Genomic DNA, 15,000 nt, shown 5'->3' on the forward strand with positions numbered 1-15,000 from the left:
CTGGGGCGAGTTTCTATAAGCATCTTAGTATGACACTTAAACTACGTTGCAATTCGTTTCCGTAAGCATCGTTTGATCACTTTAAAAGTACGATTCAATAGGATAATAGTTAAACCATGCAAATCAATGGTCGAAGACTGAGCGTCTTTACCGCCCGCCTGTATTTAAATGGCAAGCACTGTGATTCGTTTCCATTAGCATCCTAGGATAAATATAAAGTACCAAATATAAAGGCTCTTAATAATCATATCATAATTATAAACAGCTTCACGTATATATAAATCATAATGAGCGGTTGCAGGAGATTTTTCCGTGACAAAGATGCAGAAGGTGAGTTTAAACTAAATCCTATGCCATAGGGTCCCATTATGCAACGGCCAACTTCTATGGTATTTAAATTGCCTTTCCATTATTTCAGATTGTGCAAGCCTAGTTTCAATTTTAATATATTTGTTTACCTTTCATTTTTCTTGTAAGAAATACCATTCACTTAAATGCAGGCAAAAGGCCCGTACCTCAATAAACGCACAAAACCGTAACGTTTATCTTAAAAACGTAGTTCCAAACGAATACACCAAACAGTTGCGGACACAAATAAACTACACGAAAGAACAAAAAAACTTTGAAGCGATTATAATATTGGAATATATAAGAGAAATGGAGCTCTTCAGAAATAGGGATTATTTGGACCATGAAGGGATACGGGCTATATATATTAGGATGTGAATACCCGGCGTGTGTCTCTCAAAATCGCTCGCTGGTTAACTTTAAACTCATTAAAAGGTGTCGGGGTGGGATTCTTATCAACTTTGCACTAAAATATGTAACATAATATTATGTTTACTACAAGTTTTTTTATCAATTTACCTGGACAATGTATATAGAAAATCTTAGGTATTTTTACAATCTCGAGTGCGTTTCATGGACCAAACATCAACTGGTGATCGAACTACCAAATGAAACGCGGACATCCCATCCATTACCGCGATTTTCTACATTTATCAAATGTCAGTGTCTGACTTTTAACTACTTAATGTGACCTTAAACGGAGAATCCTTATTAAAACTCTACATGTCCAAAAATGTAGCATCCGAACGAAGTCATTCTACGGACCTTATTTCCGCTTTCTGAATGTAGCCATTGTCGTCGCGGTCGATCATCCGGAACACTTGCCGGATCTGGTCCTCCTTGCTGCCTGAGGACTCATGGAACTGACGCATCACAAAGGTCTTGAACTCGCTGTACGAGATCTGTCCGTCCTCTGTTTCACAATAACAAGGTTTTTGTTCAACTTCATTTTTAGCAATTTTATTGATACTTTAATTTCTTCGAACTTTTCATGACAAAAGTGTATCATTATTTACGCATAACGTTATTTGTAAATAAAGCTTTAATGTCTCAATTGAATGTTTCAACTGCGCAAACGCGCTTAAATTAGATTTTTCTCGAAATGTTGGATGCAACACATTAATGTAAATCGCCGATCACCATAGGGAACTATTTAACGGATTTTGTATAAACAAATAAATAAAACAATACCTACTATTTGAAAAGGTTTAAATACAGACGATGCAAAATTATCCGTCTGGTCAAAATTTGCACAATGTTCACTCCAGTAAAATTGGAAATTAATTTTAATTGACAACCAAAACCTATTTTGAATGACATTTGTTTTATAAACGATGCTCTGTAGAATGGCTCAAAATCGATGTCAGTGTTTAGACATTTGTTTCTGAATGCGTTTGTAAAAACTCAGTATGTTTCTGAATTGTGGTCTGGTGTTTAGAGTATACCCCATAGCACAATGACTTACTGTTTGTGTCGATCTTCTTCATGGCCGCCTCAAGCTCCTCGCCTGTCATCTGGACGCCCATAGATCGCAGCAGCTTGCCCATCTCCTCTTTAGAGACCTTCCCGTTGCCGTTCTTGTCCATTTGATCAAACATGTTCTTCACGTCTGCCCAGAGAAAACACCGCATGGTTGGGAAATGAGGTAACACAGTGTCATGCAATTTTTAATGACGTCGAGGATTGTCATGAGATTGAATAATGAGATCACATAATGTTGCAAATATTGTTGAACATAATCAATATTTAAAGATATATATTATTGAATTTTTACTCTGATGTAACAGTTGTTTTTGTAAAATTTGCTGGGATTCGATCACGAAATGCACACAGCATGTGGGATAGGTGACGTACCATAAATCGTACGTGTGAACAAAACATGATAAGTGACACAAAAATGTCCAATAAAGCATATGTTGTCAATATAATGTGATTTGAACGGACCTTAAAAACGTCGGTTGTAAAGATATTGATAATCTCAATATGACAATCAAATAAGTGCCGTAACTAAATTGCATTAACGTATATATGGAAAGCTAACCTTTTTCAAATTGCTTGCGGTCCTTTGGACTCGCTGATTTCTCGGCCTGAAAGTAATTTTATAAAAAGCATTTGTATAGCAAATTGCAGACCTCGATGTTACGATTCCAATTGTTAACATGCATTTTAAATAGATTATTTTTTTCGAACAATAGGCAATTATTACAGATGCTCTGTATAATTTTGCTAGACTGCAAGAGATAACGATGTTATTTATATTCTCTAACACGCCATTAAACTTGATTTGAGAATTCGTATATACAATTAAGGAAAAAAGTACATATATGGTTTGCTGGCTGTGGTAACTGACATAAAGCATAACATGGCTTTCGCAAATATCAAAATTTCAAAAACAGAATAAATCCTAAGAAAAGCTATTACATCTGGGCAACAGGGCTACAATATGTTGAAACAAGTGAAAATAGGTAAGCCTATCAAGATATGCCGAGCCGTTCTTTGACAACAATTGAGTCGTGTTCTGAGAAAACTGGGCATAATGCATGTGCGTAAAGTGTCGTCCCAGATAAGCCTGTGCAGTCCGCACAGGCTAATCAGGGACGACACTTTCCGCCTAAACTTGATTTTCGGTAAGGAGGGACTTCCTTGAAACTAAAAATACCACAAAAGCGGAAAGTGTCGTCCCTGATTAGCCTGTGCAGGCTAATCTGAGACGACACTTTACGCACATGCATTAAGCCCAGTTTTGTCAGAACATGACTCAATTCTATTCGGCGGTACTTGATGGATAAGCCTTGAAACGCACTGACCCCTATTTCTAAAAGAACCCCTATGCTATAAGAAGATTCACTTACGTTCACCATTAACACTGTTTAAGAGACATAATAAGTATTTAATTAATATCATATAATAGATAACCATAAACATAGTTGCATGTGTAGTAGCATTAATTTAGAACGATATTTTGTATTTCTTGAATAAATACTTTTAAAAGCGTAAGTTATGATTGGTCTTTGTGATTTCAAATAGAAACGATATGTGTTAAATATGCTTTGAAAATAACTGTGGCTTGAGCCTTTAAATGCTGTATTTTGTCAACGACTTTCTTATTGTACCCATTTTTTTTAACTCAACTATTGTTAAATGTGCGCAGCGTCTTAAGACGGAGGTCAAAGGTTAATCCTGACAGGCTTAACAGTAAGAAACGATCCATATACATGTACACATTTCTTACAATTTAAATACAAAATTAAGCACTAGAGTATTACATATTTATATTAGTATTGGAAATATACAACATCGTTCACATGCAGTTAAACTTGAGCGTAAAAAGAAGGGTTGAATAATGTAGCAAAACTTTACCATATTTTGATGGTATTCCAAAATAGATTCCTTTGCTTAAACACGAATATTTCTGTAAGATAAGCTATCAAAGCTTAAATAAATTTATCCATCGAATCAATGGTTTCCGCATTATTAAACCATTCTCACATTAGTTCTGATATAAAGATTTTAATCTCTAATCTGGCCCGCGTTATAAATCTTCGGTAATACCCCCCCCCCCCCCCCCCCCCCCCCCCCCCTATTAACAATGGACTGGCGCTCAGAATTGCACCGTGACCTTTGACCCTAAATGGGTCGATATATGGGTTGTATTCAGAGAACGCAAAAATACACAATGTGAAGTATCAACCCATTTATGCATAGTGGACTCTCCCGTCCTTCTAAATTGGATATTTTTTTTCCAAAATTAGGGATGTCTAGTATAATTATTTCTATATTAAGACTATTTCTTACAGAAATTCCTTTAAGCAAACAGCGAAGACCCTGATGAGACGCCGCATCAAGCGGCGTGTCATCTGGGTCTACGCTGTTTTCCAATGCCTTTTATTCTAGAAGCTTGGCATAAATGGGTTAAGATGATTCTTCCACTAGCCGAATGGCGGCTTCTTTTGTGAACATACTCAAAATGAACGCCGTTGATTTGTGACCTGTGACAAGTCTGGCATTGAGATCCTATGGAAATGCATGGCTAAATGATATAAGAGGGTCAGATCCTGCATAATCATCACACTCCGAACAGTTACGCCTACATAATTGCAATAGTTATGACGTTGGTTCCTGCATACGTGTGTAACAGGGTATTCACTCTCTGACACTAATCCTTTAATATTACTAACCCATGCAATAATGTGAGCGAGTATCAGTGTGGGTGCTAAGTGGTGAGTGAATGAGTTACTAACACTGCATGTTTTTATGTGAGATGTTTTAACTATAGAGTTTCAATGTTTTTATACTCTAGTTTATGATCATTCCATCATAAAGTCTCGTAAGAGATAGATGTTGGCATTTTCCATTTGTCAGCATATATTTATTTTAAAACTTAAGTCCTCAGGTCGCTGGTGAGTTTACTTTTATTGTTAATATAATTACATTGTATTGTATTGTATTGCTTATTGTAATATAAATGTATTTGATAATTATGTATTTCATTGCAATGTTTAATTATGCAATTTGAATTAGTTATTCATAATTGTTTTTGTATTATTTTTCAGGCCATCATTTTCAATATTATAGACGTCTATAAAATAAAGAATATATAAGACAACCCACTTGTGTTCTCTATACACAACCCGGCTACACGTGTATATTTTAGAAAATCGAGTTTTTTTCTGTGGTGTTGTAACAGAGTTGCATAATTATGAGCTATTACTCGTTCACGAAACGTGAAAAATGTCTTACGAGATATTATGATAAGTTATACAGTTTTATTACGATAGCTATGACATTTGATATGTATATTCAGCTCTTAATTCGATTGCAGCAAATCTACATCTACAATAAGGTTAACGTATTTGTTTCAATGTGGGTTAAGTGTAGTGCTGGCGGGAAATACAGCTCCGCATTGCGCGAACACAAATCTGGTAATCAACTCTCAACCCAGATCGCTATTCATCTCTGCATTGATTATCTATCATAGACACAACATTTTCGCGACAACCGCTGGCTATAATAAGAAAGCATGATGGTTAACAAACACACCATCAATTTCAGAGCTGGCTCAGAATCCAGCTATAAATTAAACTCTTCGTCGAAAGCCTATGGAAGACACCAAAGCGCCGATAAACACACCGCTGCCAAATGCAAAAACTCAGACAACACACAATATCGGAATCAGACCTGGCTCTTAATTCAGCTCTGAATAAAACCTTTAATAGAACTCTTTCGCGTTTTTCCGACAGCTTATGAATGACAACCCAGTTTCGCAATAAACCTTCGATATAACAGGACAATAATACGGTGAAAAATACCGTGACTCGAATACTGACATGGTTCTGAATTCAGACCTGAATACATATTTACGTATAAAATACATACAATGATGGGTCATCCAAAAAAAGGCGATATAAAACACGACGAGAGTCTGTGATCCTGATGGAGAAACAGTAGAGATAGAGGCTCTCTAGAAAATCCAACGTTTTAACCTTGCGAACAGAAGTGTAGCGTCGATGAAAAAGAAGAGCCAACAAATTCCCGCTACACACGTCTGATGTTAAAAAAATCAAGCAAAAATTAACACAAAATCAAAATGCAGATTTTCGATTTTCGATTAAATGAATGCTCTTCTTTATATTAATCTTTGAACGCGGATGTGTGTAACCGGAATATGTCTTTATTATGTTTTTTTAAATCACAATACATCACGGCGACCTCAAAGGTCAGATCGACCTGAGGACGCCGTGTAGTAATGGATAAGGTGTCTGCCTAGCGATCGGGTGGTCACAGGTTCGATCCCCACCGTGGAAGCGTTCTTTATATTTCCCCCAAAGACACCAAGTACTGGTGCTAGGCTTAGGAAACGGACTCGAGAGCGTTTTACTAAGCCTTAGGATGCAATCGAGCTAAAATAAATAGATTTAAACTAATGCACAATAGACATGAGGACTGAATAAAGGAACGGATGGTGGGACAGTTTCACTTTATGCTTGTTATATAATTCGAAAGGGTGCTGAGTAAATATGTTGTCTCTTAACACAATGAATAAATAACCAGGTCTGAAATCTATTTAGTGGAAGTTTTGCTTCGAATTGTTTCTTACTGTTGGTAGAGCAATATCTGTAATCGATGTTGGGTCTGTGTCATTTTGTGTTTCTCTTATTATAGCGAGGGGCTGCCGAGGGAAAAGGATCTCTATCATCTGATTAAAATGCAGATATGTATTCAAATATTTTGCGCTTCGTGATTGTCTTTCTTTGGCGTTTTTCTGACTACCATAGGCTCGGAATACACAAAATCCTGTACGAGCAACAGCGAGTCCGCCCTTACTGCGAAATCTTACGCATTTAAGAGTACCAGTGGATTTGAAAAGTTATACCTGAAACAATTTTATTATTTCAAATTTTTGATGAAAATCGTCATAAACGTTTTATTATTTCTTAAGTGTTTTTCATCCAATACGGATTGATATTTCTTTAAGCCATGGTCGTAGTTGTGCTTGTTTGTATGAAATGCACATATACCTTTTTGCATCTATAAATAGTTATTCAAATTGTTATTTCACCAATTATATCCCGTCACACCGGATCGGAGTCCTTAATATATTTTTCTCTAAGAAATCTCACCATCACACCGTTGTCCAGCTATCTGATTTATTCGCGTGTAAAATATTAAGATCGCAGTAGGAATGCTGAGAGCGTCGCGTACACGCGAATAAATCGGATAGCTGGACATCGGTGTGCTGGTTAGATTTCTAAGAAAGAAGTACATTAAGGACGCCGATCCGGTGTGACGGGATATAATTGGCGGTTTTAAACTGCGATCGTAAGGTGTTCATTTTGCAATCGTCGGCGATACGTTGTTGTAGTATCTTTCAAGACTCCACTGCGACGTTGGTGTTTTGCGGACGACTGCAGCACTACCAAGAACGCGACCAAGATAAAAATTCCATGGGCGAACAGCGAACGCAGTAGTGTCGCCGTAGAACATCCGGGCGTCTATAACGTCTGGACTGCTTTTCCAAGGCGACTTGTGTTCGACTGAACTTCGTTCCTCTCACGTTCTTCGCATTCTAATCGCGTAGCTGCTGCTTTTATGGCGTCCTAAGTGCGATCAAATAGCTCTTAAGCCATGGCGCCGTAACAACGCCGACCTCAGCGTTTCCGGTAACTCGGACATGACAAAAAGTTACGTAAGCTCGCCATAGTTTAAGTTCATGGCATTTAAACGCCGTCTTTGTTCGTTCTCACGAGGACCCCACGTCGTCCTTTGCGAACCTCATGCGTCCTGTTCCGCCGTAAGAACGCAATAAGAACGTAAATCCCATGAAACGGGGGTATTACGCAAAGGGCATTTCGATGCAAAATAGTGAGTATATTTTCAAAAATCAGATAATCTTTTACGAGGTGCTTAGTACATGAGTGATCTACGCATATGTCTCATTTTATATAAAAAAGAAGTTAAATGATTATTTTAATAAGTATTAAAAAGGGATCCTCAACCCACAAAGTGCCACTATGCGCATGGCTATTATTATAGATGTGTTCCTACTGCCGATCCGATCAACTCGATCATCCCGATCACCGAAATTTACCGACCAAACCCGACCAAGCTTGGCTTAAAGGGTATACACGACTTCTTCTCGACCTCTTGTCGATAACACACGACCCCCACATGACTCATTCACGACGTCCACTCAAACATCTTTCCGATTTCCGCTCGATCATCTCGACCTATACGCAAGCCCTATATGATCTCAGCACGACCAAGTGGACCTCAGCTCGATCGCCACCAGATCTTCACACGACCAGATCGTGATGGTCGTACTACAATCGTACAAAGCGATGTAAAATAACTCGGGTAGAGATCGAGCAGATCGAGTACAGAGCTCGTGTATGGTCGAATAGCAATCGGGAAGTGATCGTGTACGTTCGAGTAGCCGTCTGGTAGCAGTCTAGTAAAAACGTACATCAAATCGAAAAGAGCTCGAGTGGATCGTCTTGCGATCTAAAATAACTCGGGTAGAGGTCGAGCGGATCGGGTACAGATCGTGTAAAAGATGTCAATCCGATCGCCACACGATTGCTTCACGATCAACTCGATCTTCAACTCGACTTATACACGACCACTTCCTGAGCGCTTCTCGATCCATTTCCTACTCGACCGCTACTCGATATTTTTTTACATAAACGTCTGGTAACGGCTGCTGTATCTGTGCTTTTTTTGTTAAGAACGTCGGTTGTGTCTCTCACATACGACGAAAGTGACGTAACATGATCTCACAATTCATTCTCCACTATTTCCGCCATCTTCTCTGTCGGGTGATTGCGGCCGTAAACATCACGTGACGTCACTTTCGTCGTTTGTGAGAGACACAACCGACTTCCTAAACAAAATAGCACAGATACAGCAGCCGTTACCAGACGGTACCATCATATTTTGTTTGGATGTGAAGGCTCTTTATCCCAGCGTACCAAGGGAAGAGGTCCGTGCTGCAGTAATTGAAGCTCTCAATCGGCGAGTGCAACCGGAAGTACCAACCAACGACATGGTCACAATGATGGACACTGTCCTAAATAACAACACCATTTCATTCAATGGGGACCACTACCTGCAAAATGAAGGAACTGCCATAGGATCGCACTTAGGTATGAATAACGCGTCGACCTACATGAGAGTTATTTTCTAAATCAAATAAACATCCAATAACCTACTTCCGGTTCGTTGATGATGTTTGGGGGCTTGTGGATACATGGTTTGGAGGCACTAAAGACATTCCATGCATTTGCAAATAAAATCCATCCACGAATACAGCTAGAGCTCCGCTACTCCACAGAGCAGCTCGAATTCCTAGACACCATGACGTCAATTCGAAAAGGAAGGCTTTTTTAGACCTATACACCAAACCAACAGATCGGCACCTCTACCTGCACAAGGACTCGTCGCATACCAAGTCTACGAAGAAGGCCATTCCGTACAGTTTAGGTGTGAGGCTGAAAAGAATATGTTCGGAAGAGACGGACTACAAAAAACACAGAGATGAGATAAAAGAGCAACTACATAAGCGTGGATACAATTTCCGATTCGTCGAGACAGAACTGAAAAAAGTTGATAGCAAGAAGCAAGAAGATCTGCTGCGTACAAAAGTGTCTTCAAAAAGTACTTCCAGGGTAACGCTCGTTATCACTTTCTCCAGAGCGCTACCAAATGTCGGCCATATCCTCCGGAAACACCTGCCAACACTCCACAATTCCGATCATATGAAAAACGTATTTCCCGAACCCCCGTTAGCAGCATACAGAAGAGACTGCAACCTTCAAGACATATTGGTTCATAAAAAACACAACCGAATGTTTATCCGGGTTCCCAACAGGAGCGGACCTTGTGGGGCACAGAGGTGCGCAATCTGTTCATACATGATGGAGGCTGAAAAGTTCAGCGACACCACCGGCAAAAGCTACTATGTGCGGAACGAGGTCACCTGCAAATCCATCAATGTAATCTACGATGTACACTTAGAACGATGTATGACCTTCGTATACGTAGGGGAAACGAGAGATACCCTGTACCAGCGACATCTCCTTAACCTGTCCCGGATACGGACTCGACACAACGACCCGGTTACCGAGCACTTCTACACAAACGGCCACAGCGTCGCGGACTTCCGGGTCATGGGACTCGAAAAATTAAATGGACCCGACGAGAACCGGAAGACCATCGAACAACTTTGGAAGCGAAAACTGATGACGTTCAAACCATATGGACTAAACACAAAAGACTAAAATTGGCGCGCAATGTAACGTGCGATAATATAACGTCACTTCCGCTAAAGATGATATGCTTCACAAATAAATGCCGCTGAAGAAGACCGAGTGTTCGAAAGCTACGGCAAATTTAATAAAAGCATTTTATTATATATATATATATATATATATATATATATATATATATATATATATCTTTGAAAAGCCGCACGCTGCACAGGCATTTGTATTGATGGTATTTAAACAGAATAAGTTCGTCCTAGTTTATTGTCACAGCCTGACAAGAAAGTAACAAAAAACTTAAATAGATCTAAAGATATAGAGAATAATAGGTTAGTGTTGATTATAGATCAGGTTTTTCATGCGAGGCTTAGAAAACAAAAAGCACGAGCCTTGGCGAATGAGCCTGTCTCGACGAATCGGAAATTGTATCCATGCTTCTATAGTTGCTCTTTTATCTCATCTATGTGTTTTTTTAGTCCGTCTCTTCCGAACATATTCTTTATGTTAATTAAATTTACACATTTCACGAAGTTGTTGTTTAAAATCAAGTATAGTCGTTTGTTACTGATTCTTAAGCTCCGATTGTCTTGAGCTCACATTTCTTACATTTCATCCAATCAAATGCGCGAAAATTATAAACATCGGAACTACAGTGCTAAATTTGGCGATGACGTCATCGAAGGGGAACTCAGGGAATGAAGACAACTGTTTTACACGAAGAATGCCGATGCGTTATTCGAAATATAGTCACAATAAATACAGAAATGAATTTTAGAATATTTAAAAGCCGTAAATTTGATCACTTTTATCTGTTTTATCATAATGATCAATCAGGAGACGCCGGTTATTTACTTCGAAAATTTCCAGTTCCGGTTTCCGGTTCGGATATCCGGATCGGATATTGCGCACGCAGATACCAAACTTTTCAAAACAACATCCTGTAGATCTGCAGTAGATCTACAGTCAAATACACGTGTTACCGTATAGCTCGCTCAGAGCAGCCTGCGGCTGCTCTTCGAACACGCTATAAAAGGTCGACGTAGTGTAATGGAATCGGTGTCCGCCTAGCGATCGGGAGATCACAGGTTCGATCTCCCTGTGGGAGCGTTCTTAAGACCTCCCCCAAAGACACCAAGTACAGGTTCTTGGCCCAATTCACGGATTCGAGAGAGTTTAAAATAAGTAGTAAGTACTATAAATACAATCGAGCAATAATAAATAGGTTTAAACTAAACTTCTATTGATGACTGTAAATATATATATGAGTATTCTCGGGAAAGCTAGACGATAGTTCCAAACCAACGAAATAAAAAAAAATATAAATTTACTTTGATGTCTAGTTTTTTTTTCTTTAGGATTCTTTTAATTGGAATTACTATAAGGTCGTATTAATGAAAAAAATATTTTTTAAATGGCAAGCATAACTTTACGCACTGATGATTATATTGTTTATTTCTAATTTGAATATTATTAACGAACTTGTGGTATGGTTCCTCAAATATTTTTCCATTAGGGTCCCATATTAAGACAACCAACTTAGCCAGCAGTTTTCTTGATATATCTTTATTACTTCAAAAAAGTATCGTATAAATTTTAAGAAAAATTGTTGTCCTCTGAAATCTAAAAACAAAACATTAGCACAGAGATATACTGTTACGGCTAAATAATTGATACTTGTCACACAATGTTCATGAAAGCAGACACCGTTAGAACACAATATTTCAAAAATGAACATTCATAAAAGCCCCCAAATCTTCAAAAAAATAAAACAAAATCACCCCAAAAGTTCAGCTTTTATGTAAGAAGATAGCATTCGAAGAAAATAATCGAAATATTGCATACACGCATGCGCACAAAAGGCATATTTGAATAATGGCTGAATTGCTTAAATTATTAGTCAGGGGAAGCAACTGTTAAGAAAAATACACCATTTTTGATCGTGGAGTGAAGCACAATAAAATACTGGTACGTAATCTTTAGATTAAACAACAGTTTAAATGTTCAATGAATCACAACCAGTTTATCGAAATGAATGGGCTGGTAGAGGTCGCTGATCATTAATGTAGAGTTAAAATAATAATCCATAAGATTAAGATGGATCAAAATTGTACTGTTTTGATTTGGTTTTAAGTAACAGTATATTGATTGTAGTATATAAAGAGATGCTAATTTCCGATAAAAACCTATGCGAAATCTTTCAGCTGCGCTCTCGGAAAACCTAACTGTATGCAAGCTAATGCGTAACGTCACTTTCCGCCTAAGACATATTTCCGCTGAAAAGACTTCTTGTACACGAAAACTACCATAACAGCGGAAATTGTCGTCTCTGATTAACTTGTTCGAACTGCATATTCTAATCTGAGACGACACTTTACGCACATGCCTTTAGTCCTGTTTTCCCATGGCGCAGCTCATTATTATTCTTCAATGATTTGGTGTACTAATGTAACTTGAAATTCGTCATGCTGTTCTCCGGTTCGGGATTTATTCCTGCATTGTTGACGAGTATTTCTACGACGGGAACTTTCTTTATCTATGTACAGATTAGCAAGCATTGTATTAGAATTATTTCTTACCAAAATGCGTAGAACGTGTAAACACCAAAATTATTTGTCAACTAAACATTTGAGTCTTGTTCTGAGAAAACTGGGCTTAATGCATGTGCGTAAAGTTTTGTCCCAGATTAGCCTGTGCAGTCCGCACAGGCTAAGCAGGGACGACACTTTCCGCTTTTATGGTATCTTTAGTTTTAAGGATGTCCCTCCTTACGGAAAATCACCTTACGGCGGAAAGTGTCGTCCCTGATTAGCCTGTGCGGACTGCATAGGCTAATCTGGGACGACACTTTACGCACATGCATTATGCCCAGTTTTCTCAGAACACGACTCATTTAATGTGTTGCCGCTGCCGTTGTCACAAACCTTACTCGTACAAACCACCAACTCCCTGTACAACAGCCTCAAGTTATTAAGACCGTGGTAGTCTTTATTCTTATACGACCATGTGTATAGTAACATGCACTATGCAAAACGAACACTCAAAGGCGGATAAGCACAGTTTAACGGTTCCAATTCGCTATTATCGTCGAACGAACACGGAACACAGAACGCAGTGACACCTAATCGCCACTACACAGACTTTCGCACCAGGGACCGATAGTTTTGTTGTTATAAGTTTATTTTGGTTTAATACATCTTTAACCCGCTGGTATGATTGGTATGATTGGTATGATGAATACACATCCGACTGATCGGACCAATCATGATACATCGACTTTCTCCGCAATCTTCCATATTGTAATAAATCGTCTGTCCGACTCTTGATCGGACCAATCGCGATACATCGACTTTCTCCGCAATCCTCCGCATTGTAATACATCGTCTGCCCGAATGCTGATCAGACCAATTGTGATAAATCGGCTTTCTCCGCAATCCTCCGTATTGTAATAAATCGTCTGCCCGACTGCTGATCGGACCAATCGTGATACATCGACTTTCTCCGCAATCCTCCGTATTTTAATAAATTATCTGCTTATCCTGAGTATCGTCTGCTGATCCAGAGTTTCGTCTGCTGATCCCGAGTATCGGAACTCAAAAGAACGCACGTGTGCTATGGCCGAATCTGAAGAAATGCAAAATTTAAGAATTAGCAGATTATGACAACATTTCTATTAATGCAGATGTACGTGCATAAAACTAAAAAAAACATCAGGAGAGACAAAGGTTAGTGAGATATCCGTGCACATGAATGTACCAGTTTAAAATTGTCCATCGGCATAAACTAGTAATCATGGCGGAGCCTGTGCACATGTATTCACTGTTGTGTTGGCGTTGATCAATTTGAACCTCGCTTTGGGAAAACGGGCCTTAATGCATGTGCAAAAATTGTCGTCCAAGAATAGCCTGTGAAGTCCGCTCAAGCTAATCATTGAATACACTTTGCGCGGATTACACAAGTTAAAATGTAGCATATGTCTAAAGCCCCGTTTACCCAGATCGTGGCTCATTTGTAATTACCGGTAAGTACATAATTGATGTTGCACGTTTATAAAAGCGTGTTCAGCATGAATAACACGATCATTTAACGTGAATATAATTGCTGCTCTTAAAGTGTTTCTTGCAATATTTGAAATCAATATAAAGGGTTCAATACTAACTCATATTACACTGATTGAAATATTTACCTAATATATGTAAACTACACGCTCAACACTCTGCTTTCTTCTAATCCTACATGACTAGGGACGACTGACCACTTCCGACTTCCGGTCTAAGCATGAACTATTTCAATTTCCCACCGCGCCTCATGATCACCATAAACCTTAAAACCAGGATGAGTTGTTTTCGATGTAACAACTTATCTCGCTCTCGCGCTTTCCTTTAAGTTGTTAGCGCCATTGAAACCATAGTCGTTTGTTCGGCAAATCTTACAATCGCTTACGTAACATTAGTTTCTTCCGGATCTTTAAACTGATAAACCCGGATGTAGTTCCCGTGCTTCTCCTGTGGGGAGTAGCTACTGACGTAAAGCCGTCGACTTGCGGGGCAATAACAGAGCGACCACGGCCGCTCCAAGCCGTCCTTGGCGCAAAGAAGTATCCCCACCTTTACACCCGCGTCTGTAATAATATGGATGTTGTTCGTGTAGCGGCTGCAGATGAGAATGTGCCCGTCACCCGTGGAGATCACACCCCTGGGCCACCGGAGACCGGCGTCGTGATAAGATGACACAACCGCGCCCTCTGTTGTCAGCTTCAGAACAGTGCTGTTCCAGTAATTGGAGATGAATATGTGATCCTTCCAGACGGTAAGGTAGTCGGGCCATGTAAATAGCGGGTTCCCTTCGGAATCGCGCTTCAAGACTTTCAACACCGTGCCATCAAGCGTCATGA

General features: G+C 39.1%; 1 protein-coding gene across 1 annotated transcript in view; it reads right to left on the bottom strand.

Moving 5' to 3' along the window:
* Positions 1-3,847, bottom strand: part of LOC127859054 (calmodulin-beta-like) — a 7,346-nt gene extending 3,499 nt beyond the window's left edge. The window contains exons 1-4 of the mRNA XM_052396458.1: positions 3,709-3,847; positions 2,390-2,435; positions 1,814-1,957; positions 1,114-1,261 (exon numbers count right to left, since the gene is read on the bottom strand). Of these exons, the coding sequence (XP_052252418.1) occupies positions 1,114-1,261; positions 1,814-1,957; positions 2,390-2,435; positions 3,709-3,711 (341 nt within the window). The 5' untranslated portion in view covers positions 3,712-3,847. The remainder of the gene's footprint in view (positions 1-1,113; positions 1,262-1,813; positions 1,958-2,389; positions 2,436-3,708) is intronic.
* Positions 3,848-15,000: the final 11,153 nt, after the last annotated feature.

This window comes from Dreissena polymorpha, chromosome 14, assembly GCF_020536995.1.
Source record: "Dreissena polymorpha isolate Duluth1 chromosome 14, UMN_Dpol_1.0, whole genome shotgun sequence".
Lineage (NCBI taxonomy): Eukaryota > Metazoa > Mollusca > Bivalvia > Myida > Dreissenidae > Dreissena > Dreissena polymorpha.